Raw genomic sequence first — 14,004 nt, forward strand, 5'->3', positions numbered from 1 at the left:
TCCATAGTGTTTAGGTCAAAGAACTGCTCTCTCGGACGGGAGGGGGTTCTCCAGTTTTATCCAATATTATGTTTACATTGAAATGCCTCTATGAGAGAACCATTGATTAGGTCTCTCAGTGAACCCTAAACAACCCTAAACAACTTAGCCAAAGTGGGTCATTGTTACTCAATCCTGGTACCTTGATGAGCTGGATAAGGTGCGTCACTGCTGAGCTGATACAAAAGCCTGCAGAACAGCGGCTCTCCGGGACCAGGAGTGAGTATCACTGAGTGATCTAGATAATGCAGCAGAGGAATCTATCCCTACATGCTGTACTGGCTGTCTGCAGTGACTGCAGTATGAACTGTAGTTATAAAGCTGGAACTGTTCCCTAAGACACATGCATAGATACTGAACTGGAGCTCATGCTTCTGACATCTATGTTCTCCAGGCATGTCTAGAGTGCTGGAGCACTTCTACACTATGCAGATGAGAAACAGCTGCATCTCTGGGCATACAGTATTATGAGTCGAGAATGTCCTTGTTATCTCCAATGAGAGAGGGAAAAAAAAAAGCATGCATGGTAGAACAGGTTGGAATATTTGCAGACATGAATTACCTAAACCAATATACATCCAAACTATTCTGTGAGATATTCTGTGAACCAAGGACAGGAGAGAGAGATAAGAGGGTCGATACAGAGAGTGGAAGAGAACTCTCCGCTCGTATCCAGGATTAGTGGAGGCCTGGTCAGAGGAACATGCATGTCTGAAGGATGGGCTGCAAGACAAGAATGGGTTTAAAGGGATGAGAAGGTAGAAAACTACCCCCTATCACGCATCCAAGTATCCCCGATCACCAGGACCCTATGAGAGGACACATACACAGTCTCTAACTCATGTTGTCTGTTAGAACAACAGAGAGAGAGAGAGCTTTCCTCGCATATCATTTCGTCTTTCACTACCATGCACCTTAATAATGGCTACAGTAAATCATTACTTTTTTCGTTGTTCTTTTTGCAGAGTGGGCTTCAGTAGTTGTGGAGAAACTGTGAGGCGAACAACTGAGAGGCAATAACGTACTCCAACAAGCGATGGAAGTGCCACACAAATCAGTCCTGAGCACACGTCATTGGTCAATCTCTCATCTAACCCCAATCAGTCAATCATACCCTCTCCTTTAATGTCAACATACAGTACTGTATATGGGAGTCAGGGCGGGAGTAACATGCAATGAGTAGGACAGGAGGGCAGGGTGGGAGAGATGAGACTTTGGTGAAAGGACTGTTGGGTACTTCCTCCTGTCCAGCTTCAAGTTGTCAAAGTTGGGGCGGAGTTCCAGTCTAGAGTGCCCTTGCAGTGGCTCTCATGGAGAGCCTGTTTGTCGTTAGTGAGCTGGAGACATGACAGAGTGACAATAAACACAGTACATTCATGGGAAGCTCAGAGGACTGCCTGTGGAAAAGGCCTGTTCCCATCAGATTAGTGTCTGATAAATAAGAGAACTGAAATGCCCAAATCAAATATACAACAAAAGCCCTGACTGTTGGTGCAAGAGTTCAGTTCTGTCATTTCTGTGGAAGTCTATCAATTACGAAAAACAAAAAACAAAACAAAAAAGAAACGATATTGGAAAACAAATCTTTTAAAAAATGTACAAAACTCCATTGTTTATGATCTATCTACATTTGCAGTTTTGAAATAGGCATAACAGGACGCGATGAGTGTGTGAAACTGGTTCAGTAGTCAAGTAGTGTTATTCTTTCTCTCTTCTTTTCCCCCAGAGGGGTTGAGAGAGGTGTGCGGTGAGCAGCTTTGGCCAGGGCTCTGCTCAGGTGGCGACCTCTGGTGGCCACAGTGTTAATGTTCACTGCAGGATGGAGAGGGACTCCACTGGCAACGTTCGCTTGAGAATGGGTTAGGGTTATGGCTGTGACCAGATGCTGGGTGAAGAGGGGAGAAAGGGAGGACAATGTAGATAAAAGAAAAAATCTTTTCTTTTATCTTCATAAAAGAAAAGTATGGAGAGGGCTGTGTGTGAGGGCTAGTTGCGGTGATATGAGAGAGAGAGAGAGAGAGAGAGAGAGAGAGAGAGAGAGGAGAGGCATGTGTTATGGTATGGATTCTGAGAGGTTGAGAGGGATGCAGTCAGGGCAATAGAGTAACATTGAAGTTTTGTGGACACAATGAGGTGAAGTGTCTATCAGTGTGTTCCCAGTTCTCCTGTTCTGGCTGGTCCTTCCCAGTCACTCCATGGTGCAGCTCTCAGAGTGGGAGATATTGAGGGTGTTGACAGAGGGGAAGAGATCACGGTGGTCCGTGGGGCTGTGGTAGTCTGACGTGAGGTCAGGCTCCAGGAGAGAAGACAGGGTGAACTGGGACGAGCCCTTCTTCAGGCACTGAGTGTAGAAGTTGAGTAGGAGATCCAGCTTGTTCTCTATCGACTGCACCTGCAGAGACATGACGTACACAAACCAAATGGTTACGCCTCATTTTTAACCGATCACTATTTGCAAACAGACTGTGTGTTCAAATGTTTATTACATAGTTATTACCTAGGAATTACAGTATTCTTTCTCTCTTTCATAGTTTCTTTGGGATTCGTCAAAAAGCTGCATTTCATAGAGAGCAGAGCACATACCTGTTTCTCCACCTTGACTACACGTCCCATCATGCTTAGCTCGTCCAGTGGGTCCAGTTCTGGAGGGGTCTTCTCTCCCTTCTCACTTCTCACCTTCTTATCAGGCTGAATGGCCCCACGACCCACTATCTGATCCACCCTGTGGGAGAACAACAGATACAATAATTAACACATACTGTATAGAGTGTGTGTGTGTGTGTGTGTGAGTGTGTGTGTGTGTGTGTGTGTGTGTGTGTGTGTGTGTGTGTGTGTCATACCGCATTTGCAGGCTCTTGATTCTGCCCAGCATGTCTAGGTGTCCTGCTGAATACTGCTCGATGACATCTTTCACATCATACGGACGCAGCGTCTCCTTAAACTTTCGCTTGGCCACCAAGAACTTCAGGATCCTAGACACACACACGCACACGCACACGCACACACACACACACACACACACACACACACACACACACACACACACACACACACAGGGTGTGATCTATTGTTATGGGTCCTCAGGTTTATTGTACGTGCCTCAGGCTGTAGACATAAACCACGGGGGAAATGCAGAGGCAAACAGCCATGTAATGACCCTGGATTTAATAAGAGTAAGAAGATTCATTGGGGTAACAGTGACCTTATCATTCACAAACGGCCTCATAAAAAGAGGCAACTGAGAGCACCAGAGGGATTTCCTTTCAGTACCGCCACAATGACACCTCCACTGTGACACCATGAATACGACACGGCTCCTGTGCACTGTGCAACGGTGGCAGTGGGACATCTCTTGATGACACATTCTATCTGCACAGCCTGGCCCTCATCCATACCGCTTACTGAGCAATTATCACACACACACACACGCACGCACGCACGCACGCACGCACGCACACACACACACACACACACGCACGCACGTGCACACACACACACACTCTTCCACTGAAGAGGCAGACCCAGTGTGTGTCTCTTCTCTCCTCTCAATGAGACAGCTGTGTGGGATGCAACAGCACAGTGAGACCTGTAGGGAGACAGATGTTACGGCTCTCAGCGCACAATGCTAATCATATCCACCCACCGCCAATCAGACCCTTTTGTAGGAGGAAGTAAGGGGAATAGGAATGAGGATGTGGAGTGTTGCTAAAGCATAATGCGCATTACAATAACATGAATGCCAACTGACTTTTGGCTGAGTTTCGGTTGCGTGTGTGTGTGTGTGTGTGTGTGTGTGTATACAATATGTGTGTGGGTGTGTGGCACCCCTCTCTGACACCTCTCTTCCGCTGATTCCCCTCATCACTCCCATATTACCCTGCCCGGAGGTGCTGGCTCGGCAGAACACTGGAAACACGAAATGTTAGCAACACAAAACAGACGCACTCAACCTGTCATCTCACACCGTGATGGATTGCACCGTGAGCCGGAGTGGGCAACGGGGGTGGAGTGGGGGGTTAGGGTGCTTTTTTACGAGGAAACCCTATCTCTTACACACAGAAGGCCTAGCCCGCTTTAATATCAGTCACAGGGGAAGAAAGGAATCGCATTAAAAGGTCCCTGAGCAGAGGGACGTCCAGCTGTGTCCCGAGAACACACACACACACACACACACACACACACACACACACACACACACACACACTGTACTCACAACGCTCAAGGGAAGCCATTGTTGAGGCCTGAGCAGTTCATGTGCAATGGTTGTTTAGTGCAGAGTGCTGCAACTCTGAGAGAAGGAGGGAAGAAGAGGGGGGGGGAAGAGGGGGGGCAGAGGGAGGTGGTCTACAGCCGGTCCTCCACACACAGCACTCGCTTTCTTGATGACTACTGAGTTTAGGGTATTTTTGCAGGGTGTATTTTTTCATTTTGCAGGTAGATGCATATTTTTTTGCCAGGGTGGGTCTCAAGTGTGGGTAAAAGAAAGGAAAAAGGAATGATAAAATCCCTTTCTATTTCCGTCCTATGAGGGTTTCTGAGTGCTGAGTCTCTCTAGGCAGCGTGGCTATCTTGATACATGGTCAGCCTAAAGAATGCCCCCTATAGCTACCTCATGGGATTATGTTGGTACTGTCCACATTAAATCATTATCTCAAGTCTCAAAGGCAGAGGTACAGAAATGCAAAAGCACTTGAGGGGATATCATCAGTACTGTAAGTTTTGGATAGCTAGAGCAAATCATTTGGTAGTCAGCAAATTCTCCTTTTTGGAAAGTATATACAAACACACTCAACACACGTATGTACACACGATGCATGCACACATGCACACACGTGAAATGACAGCGGCACTGTGTTCGTCACTTTTCAACACCACAAGGGAGACTGTAAAATCCTGCTAAATCCAGAATAACTCAAAGATATGGCTTTAGGTCTATGGTCATCCTGAGGAACCATTTCTAAAGATTGAATAAAACATACAACATTGGAAAATCCAATGGAACATACATTTCTTTAATTTTACCTCTAACTAAAAACCCTGGAAGCTGATTGAGCTCTTGAGAATTCAAGATCAAGGGGTAAAACATTTACAATTATTATCTAACATTCTTTCTTTTCATTCACTTTCAATAATGGAATACTGTAGAAATGCAGAAGTTGGGTATAGAGTGGGCTTAAAGTACCTGATTAGTTCCTGTGTAGTCTCATTCATTGTAGTCTCGCATGGCCAGAGCTCCAAATCACGCTGTTCTCACACCACTTTGGAGGTCTGGAAAATCTTTGATTAGCCGATTTGGCTTGGATTGAACTGGACGAAGCGATGGGAGAATGTGCTTGCAATTTCATTGGATGTCACATTCCAAGAGCCCTCCCTCCACATGCCCGTAGAATGGTTGCTTGTTGTTATGTGAGTAATCTTTTTTGGCTGGATAGGATGAGTTGTTGTTGTCCTATGCTAACTTGAAACATTGAAGAAATTGGAAGAAAACCTGAAGGAAAAACTGAATTCTGTTTCTTTGGAGCTCCGCCCAAGCAAGATATTTGATTGGTTTGACGTGTCGCCAGGCGTCACTCATTTCAAACGGGTTTCCAACCCTTTGTACTGTAGCAAAGGATTTCCCCAGGCTTTCAGAACTTTAAATGGAGCATATTGAAAAGTGCTGATGGGAGGCAGCGCATTCTGTGAATTTCACTCGCGACACACAGATTCTACCAACAAATAGAGAGGAGTGCTTCAAATGGGATGGCTGGGATTTCAACCGATTTTTAAATAGATAATTGAATGCACACTGCTCACCTGCAAAATGCCTGCACCTCTTCAGCTAACTCCATGTTTTCATTTTGTGCAATGCGTGCACATCAGTATGGACGGAGGAAGAGGGGAGGGTCATCGCGTGCAATTCAGGAGGAGCTTGCAGCTAAAAGTTTTGAAGGGTGTGGAAACTTTTTGCTGCAAGCTCCACCTGAATTGCACGTGATGACCCTCCTCCTTCGCCCATGCTGACAACTTCCAACAGCACTTTGTACTTGCCTGCGCCCCTAGAATCTCAATCGAGAGATGAGATTCTGGGATCCGAGATTAGTTCATGTGGAGTTCTATAATACCGTGAGCATCTTGAAATCTCTCTCCTCCTCTCTCGCCCTCTAACCATCCATCCATACCCTAAACAGCACACTCCACACATTTGTGCAGGCAGGAAGGCAGGCAGGCTGATAAACTATATGTGTCTTTCTAAAGTGAAGACTCAGCACTATGGCCTGTGCTAGAATCAACCTGTATTTTAAGGACATTAATCTTAGGTGTGGAACCTAGGTAAGACTCACAGAGTAGGGTAAAGTTGCCCCTAGATTCTGATCTGGGGTCAGTTTTGTTTTTTCCCCCACTAATGGTTTAGGTTAGGATGTGGGGAGGTAAAACCGGAGTAAACTGATCCTAGATTAGTGCTTAAGGGCAACTTCCTTCGCTCCAGAGCACCTGCTCACACCGCTGCCTCACTGTGTAGGAACTCCCTTCCTCTTCCTGGACATCCATCTACTGCAGGTAGACTCAGGTCAGAGTTACTGTACAGCAGTCTAAGCCACACACACGACACCCAAACCAGGGCTGGGACGACATACTACTGTATCAGTACTCCAATACATAATATAGCCATATACTGTACCACACTATGATGTACTTTTAAGATATTACCTAATACTGTAAACCATGTGTTGTTATACTGTATGCTAATGACTTCAGTACAATGTTAGAGGGCCTGAATGTGTTGAAGATTTAGTACAGTGAATTAAATGCAGTTTCTTTTTTTGAAAAAAAAACAAAAACATGCGTCCTCTTACTGTCTCGGCTTGGTCAGTTGACTTATTTAGCTGATTCTGACAATAACATTGTAAAGGAAGCGTGTTTACCGTGCATGCTTGCATGGTAGACCCCACTCAAATGCATCCACTCACGACACACAGCCACTTCATACATACATTCATACACGCAGACACTCTCTCTCTCACAACATGAAAAATGCTGTGTGTCAGTATGTCTGACTCAGGGGACCTGGAAGTGATTGCTTTTAATCCACTCACACACACTCCCTAGACTCTAGGGCCTAGAGGCTAACTTGCCTACAATGCAGATGTTTGCTGGAAATTGTAGTTTTTTCTATTATTTTGCGTGTGCGTGTGTGCTAGTTGTTGTGTGTGATGAGGGAGGCAGCACAATAGCATACTACGGGGTATTTACATGGTTAAGCACATATAGAAACCTCTGGGTCATGTTTCTGGCCCTGCACACATACGAGTCGTTAGTTAGTGCATAGGTTTGCCAGCTCTGCATTTCTCTCATTCTCTCACACACATTTCTTTCTGCCATACTTTCTGTACCATTGCAGTGGCCCTTCACTGGCACCATAGTGGTTTGTACCACGACTTTGGTACCATTGAAAGCTGCATTACGAAAAATGAAGGCGCACTCTATCTTTGCTTTCATGAAAGACAAAGACATAAGTAGCATTCCACAACTCAGTGACAAAAATAACTACACCGCCAATAAAAAAAAGTAATTAGGCTTTATATCAAAGCACCTGTGTTGTTGGCAAGAAAAGAAGAACAGAGAGAGCAGCCAAAGAATAATCTGTCAACAGAATTCCCTTTGTCAAAACTGTAATACAAAACTGTGTCTCTCCTGGTGAGAGTCTTGGAGTGATCCTGTAATCGTCCAGTATGTCAACGACAGACAACTCTACAATAGGCCCGTCCGGATCACGCCACTGTCAGCTGACCAGAAGCACCTGACTGACTGACTGGTTGGGTGGCTGTCTGGCGGGGAGACAAGGTCAGAGCAGGGAACCTGGCCCGTGGCAGGAAGGCTCAGTTACTGCTCCTAAGTGGACATTTCCCTCCTGTCAGCTGAACCTGCCCACAACAGAGCCCACTGGAAGAGCCGGTCATTCACCTAACTATGGCCACACAGGAGCTGGTCTACACTGGCTTGTCCTGTGACGGGGTATCCACGACTCACCTGACAGCCCGTATCAAGGTCTTTACTGCTGGTATCACCTCCTCCATGGTCACATCACAATAGGGCTTATCTTCAACATTGTCCTCACCAACCCCTTCCACTGGAGAGAAAACAACAATAAGGTAGTGAGAGAGAGAATATAGACTAGATAGATAGATAGATAGATGTGTGTGCGTACAGTATACATGTGTGTATGTCTACACAGTATACATACGTGTGTGTGTGTGTGTGTGTGTGTGTGTGTGTGTGTGTGTGCCCAACACCCACCTTCTGCAGGTGGTCTGGGTTTGAGGCGGAGGGAGGTGCGGAAGCGTGTGCGGTCGTTGAAGCTCCAGCTCTTCTGCACCTTCCCAGGGCTGGTGGCTTCCGGAACATTCTCCATGCTGGGGGAGTGACGCACATTTGACCCGGGGGGGAGTGGGGACGCTTTGCTCCGGATTGCCTGGGACGAACGGGAATTGTTCATCCTGATCCGGTCTCGGAATCCAATCTTGCTACTGACATAGGATACAGGACAATTAACCTGCTGTGTCAACAAATGAATTGACATTAACATCCTCATCTGGCACTTGGGAGAACTTGACAGGGCTGTGATTTTCCTCATTGACCGTAGTGTCCAGTGGATAACCAAGTCTGGAGTTTAGCAAAGCAGCAGAGGTGCAGCATGTTAGATTACAGTAAATTACCAGAAAGGTCAGTAACATAACATATAGTAGCCATTGACATCCAGTCACAAAGAGACAACAAGAAGACACTATGGTGACCAACAAGCAGACAGAGAAAAGAACACAGAGGGATCTCAGATGATTAGAGAAGACTCAGACATGATGGACAGGCTGATTTAATCAGAAGGGACCAGAGCAAGGTCAAGCAAATTGCACAATGCTGTACTGTCACTAAAAATAAATAAGAATATGAAGATCACAAGCAAATACCGTTGCGCTACGTACAATAGCTACGAGAGGGAAGGGAAGTCATTATGCTAGCTTTATCGCTTTCAAAACCCATGACTCAGAATTGCACGATGCAGAATAAGCCCTACCGTGAGGGTATCTGTTTACAACTGAGAGGACAGCATGTGGCCATTCAAGCCAACTATCCTGACATTAAAGCGAAAGCTATAGAATGCCCTTGAGAAAACAGTACACCCTCTCTGTGGCCACTTACGTGTTATATACGGTCATGGATCGACAAGCCATTCTACAGTGCACATCATGCTTCCAGAGCACGATTTGAGACATGTTGTTCACTCCTGTAGTTTTACGATGATATACTCCTTGTTGTGTGTGTGTGTGTGTGTGTGTGTGTGTGTGTGTGTGTGTGTGTGTGTGTGTGTGTGTGTGTGTGTGCGTGCGCGCTAGCTGGCCATTTAAATGAATATTTAAATAGCTGAGGAGGCATTAGTGGAAATGGCATTTCATATGTTCAAGGTGAAATGCTCAGGTAGACTTTAGAGAGAAGTATGTAGCCCTTTGCTTGCTATTGAAAAACATAATGAAATGATGGGGGATGCAATAAGGTTGAGAAATAAAGCTGAAACCTTTTAAGACATGCAGGGTACAATGTGTGCAGGAAACCAGAAACACTGTAGCCAACGACTGGCAAAAGGGAGCATTAGGGAGCAATGTTTCAGCATGAGTTGTTGTTGATCAACCAGTCAATACCAGGACTGGCATAGCATGCAGGATCATTTGAATCCTTTCTCATAAATGATTGCAGAGCAGGTTTGACTAAAGAAAGCATGCATAAAAGATGTGTCCACTCTGCAGAAAACAGCCATGCCACTGTGTGTGGGAAACTGTGCTGATGAAAAGGCATGGTTGACTTTCAAACCAAACACGTGAAAGTTTCATCACAAAGGTTTGCAGTAACCTTCTGTCCAAAATCCCAAAGTCAAATTCAAACATGCGATGAAGACAGAAAAGCACTGAACTCAGACATCCAATCAAATTAAACCATGACAAATTCAGAAGATTTTCTGTGTTGGCAGGGCATGGTTTATGACTGTCAGTTTCCACAGTGTGAGGGGTTGTTAATGACCATCAGCAGGAGAAACAAAGCTGTTCTCTGAACAGAGCAGATCACGACACCCCTTCATTCTCTCATACAGCAACGGGTCAAAGAGTTTGGGGCCAGAGCAGAGTGAGAATCCCATTCCCGAATATCAACTTATATTATTTTATTTATTATTATATATATATATATACACAGTATGTTTATCCAATGTACAATTAATTATTTTCCCTCTCACTATATTCCAACTCGATTGGCTGAAACTAAACTACCCAAAAAGGACATTGAGTAAGACACACACGAACAAACACACACTGCACTGGGCCCAAAGGCATTGAGAAGGGGGTGTGTGAGAGGGTGCGGCAGGGTGCGGCGGGGGGCGGGGGTGCTGGTGTGTCCCGTGCGCAGGCATGTTGCCGTGGATACCTCTGCTTGCGGCCAGCGTGAATCCGGAAGAGACCTCGCTTTTTAGAGAGGAGCTGACTGAGGAGACACACAAGGCAGAGGGACAGAGGGTGAGGGACGGTGAGGTGAGGAAAGGAGGAGAGGAGGAAAGGAGGAGAGGAGGGGTCCACCTGCCTATGCAGCAGTTTGCTGATAAAGGTGAAGGGTGGGATAACAGGTGCTGCGTCTCAATAGTCCAAAAATAGCTTCTTCCCTTCCCTCACACTTGTACATGTTCCTCTTAGGACTTTTCCACATCTTGCTTTAATCCATCCTGTTTTCAGTGATGAGAAGGTAAGGAGAGTTCACTTCAGACTATTAAGAAGCACCCATTGGGGAGGTGAGGAGTAGGGGTGGAGTGTGTTGAGTTGGGGACACACGGTAGGCAGGGAGTGAGCATGCAGAAGTAGTGTTAAACTAGAGTATACCCATTAGAATAGAGCCTTCCTTCCATGTATGTCTATGACAGCAAAACTTCACTATGGACATCCTTATCCACAGTGTTACCATTGCTTAGGAGGCACACTGGCGTTAATGTGTGTTACAGAGAAGGCTGGTGGAGGTAGAAATCGGAGGACAGGCTCATTGTAATGCATGGAACGGAGTGAGGAATCGTATCAGACCCGTGGTATCAGACATGCAACGCTATTTAATCTGAAGTATACTACACGTCACTTGGTTAAGTGCTGTATAGGGAAAGATATTTCATTGGAAAATCCACAAGACATCCTCATAAGACATGTTCGCTCACCACGGCAGCGACATAGCAAGGGCACACACACACACACACACACACAAAGACCGACTCACACGCCAAGAACAAACCTGCACGGGACGTCTGCCTTCCTGAGAGCAGGGTAGATGGAGGCATGACATGGTAAAGACACGATTGAAAATAGAAAGAGAGAGAGAGAGAGAGAGAGAGAGAGAGAAAAGACAGGGGGGGGGGAGAATGCAGAAGGTGACGAAGGAGTTGACATGAAGATGAAGCAGACAGTGGTCAATGAGGCAGATGGCATGGAGCAGCAGACGCAACAGGACACAAAGCAGGTCTCAGATCTGTGTTAGTGACAGTCGATTAGATACAGAACAGCACATCCACACTGGAAAACACAGACCCAGGGACAGCCAGCTTTGAGTTTGATATTTCATTGTGAAACCAGTCGTCTTGATATCATGTTACATGGCAGTCTGATGTTCCTGACTAGTCTGTCTTTGTTAAGTAGATTGAAGTCAACAATGTTGTCCTATGGGCCCTGTTTGAGTGTTGTCTGTGTATGATTCTACGGTGAGTGTATGACCTCCATGAGAGTCAGAGTAAGTCTGTGTGTGTGTGTGTGTGTCCGTGTGTGTGTGTGTGTGTGTGTGTGTGTGAGAGTGAGGTGACTGTATTCTATTGCTCAAGGGAACATAGCTACCATGTTTAGTAGTAATGACTCCCTTATAGAATGAACAGTGTGTGTGTGTGTGTGTGTGTGTGTATGAGAGCATGGCCATGTCATGAGCGTACCTGTCCCCCGACAGGTAGGGGGAGCTGTAGGGCCGCAGCCCGGACAGCAGCACGTTGTAGGAGTTGTGAAGGACCTTCTTGGCGCTACGCTGTCGTTGAAGGTGACTGAACAGAAGCGTCAGTTCTCTGACCCCACGTGCACATCAAAAACAAAACAAACAAAAACAACGACAAAAGAATAAACTCATAAAAAGGCGGACTAATTAATGGCCAAAACTTAAAAGGAGGGGAAAGACTGCATGACTTGTACTGTATATCAATCATGAAGATGAAGACATAGAAATATTGAAGGTTCTATTAACAATTGTTACAGAGGCAACCAAAGACCAGGTACTGTAAATCACACAAATGCATTTCCAAGTCAACATTTCCCCTCCTTTTAAACAAACAAAATTAGTAAAATTAATATGTAAATGCTTAATATAAGAAAACTGTGTGGAGAACATAATCTGTATATCATCAGTGGCAGCATTAAAATTTTTGAGGCCCAAGGACGTAATCATAAGACGGAATGCCCCACTATTTTGATTTGTTAGCCAAGAGAGATACCTACTACCACCATTTCACCCACTAATGCCACCACTGATCAACAAAACAAATAAGTAAGTGATCACCTTTGGGTGTGACTGACATTGTGTGTGTGTGTGTGTGTGTGTGTGTGTGTGTGTGTGTGTGTGTGTGTGTGTGTGTGTGTGTGTGTGTGGGCGGATTATGGCAGTAGACTGACATACCTTATGTAGAGTAGCCTACACAAGTGAAAATCATGAAACCACATTCTTTCTGGGTGAGATGCATAGACAGACAAACAGGTATTTTATTGAGGAAGTCCAAGGGTTGGTTGACTAGTCAGCTGTCCACACAACATTTTATTATTATTTGCCACACAGCAGCACAGTAGGAGAGGAGTCCTTACCTGAAGGACGGGAGCATGCTGTCATAGAAGTACCACGTGGCAGTCAGATAGGAGTGCTGAGCATCAGTGGAATAGAGACGCCAAGCAGCCTGTAGACAGACAGACAACAGACACACATCACCGACATCGCACACAGACAGACAGACAGACAGACAGACAGACAGACAGACAGACACATCACCAACATTGCACACATACAGACAGAACACATATAGACAGAGAGACATCACCGACATTGCACACATACAGACAGACAGACAGACAGACATCACCGACATCGCACACATACAGACAGACAGACACATCACCGACATCGCACACATACACAAACATCACACACAGAAACAGTTGAATATGGGTAATAATAACATTTTCGAAAATAGCACAGCTAAGAACTGTGGACTTTCTTTAACAGCACAACCCAGAACTGTGCTACATTACATTACCTGTATCAGGTTGGCAGCAGGAGTCCTCCTCTTCTCAAAGTGCTTCTGTCTGTGCTGCTCCTGCACCTTCAGGGCAAAGCCTGACCCCAGGATGCCCTGTGAGAGAGGTCAAAGGTCAGAGGGTCGGTCAGAGATGAAGGACCAGCGCTGATTGGCTAGGAGGGGAAATGACAGTGCTTTGAGCAAATGAAGGAGACTCACAGCAGGTAGGGCAAAGAAGGACACTCCCAGAAGAGCGAAGCCGGCCGCCAGGAGTCGCCCCAGCCAGGTACGAGGGGTCTTGTCACCGTAGCCAATAGTGGTGAGTGTTATCTGGGTGTATAAACACACACACACACACATATTTATGTGGATACTTTCAATAAAAGCCTATCTGTGACAATACAGTGCAACTGTTGGTCAGTCTGTCAATGTGCAGTTCTCACCGTTCCCCACCAGAGGGAGTCTGCATATGTGTTGAACTCTGTGTTGACATCCTTCTCTGCCAGGTACACCAAGAAGGAGGCAAAGATCAGGACCAGGAAGCCGATATACCACGCTGTGATCAGTTCCTGAAAGCGATGAGCGAGAGAGAGAGAGAGAAAGAAAAAGGGAGAGACAGATTGTCTATCTTTATTATCATCAATAAA

At 45.7% G+C, this 14,004-nt stretch overlaps 1 protein-coding gene across 1 annotated transcript in view; it reads right to left on the reverse strand.

Moving 5' to 3' along the window:
• Positions 1 to 2,227: 2,227 nt before the first annotated feature.
• kcnq4 (potassium voltage-gated channel subfamily Q member 4) overlaps positions 2,228 to 14,004 on the reverse strand; it is a gene marked incomplete at both ends in the record, with an annotated part of 40,337 nt that continues 28,560 nt past the window's right edge. Inside the window, 12 exons of the mRNA XM_083680414.1 lie at positions 2,228 to 2,431; positions 2,623 to 2,761; positions 2,880 to 3,011; positions 8,050 to 8,149; positions 8,317 to 8,546; positions 10,489 to 10,545; positions 11,332 to 11,352; positions 12,017 to 12,142; positions 12,930 to 13,018; positions 13,376 to 13,471; positions 13,577 to 13,687; positions 13,801 to 13,926. Of these exons, the coding sequence (XP_083536540.1) occupies positions 2,228 to 2,431; positions 2,623 to 2,761; positions 2,880 to 3,011; positions 8,050 to 8,149; positions 8,317 to 8,546; positions 10,489 to 10,545; positions 11,332 to 11,352; positions 12,017 to 12,142; positions 12,930 to 13,018; positions 13,376 to 13,471; positions 13,577 to 13,687; positions 13,801 to 13,926 (1,431 nt within the window). The remainder of the gene's footprint in view (positions 2,432 to 2,622; positions 2,762 to 2,879; positions 3,012 to 8,049; positions 8,150 to 8,316; positions 8,547 to 10,488; positions 10,546 to 11,331; positions 11,353 to 12,016; positions 12,143 to 12,929; positions 13,019 to 13,375; positions 13,472 to 13,576; positions 13,688 to 13,800; positions 13,927 to 14,004) is intronic.

The sequence above is a fragment of the Argentina silus genome (genome assembly GCF_951799395.1).
Source record: "Argentina silus genome assembly, chromosome: 11".
Lineage (NCBI taxonomy): Eukaryota > Metazoa > Chordata > Actinopteri > Argentiniformes > Argentinidae > Argentina > Argentina silus.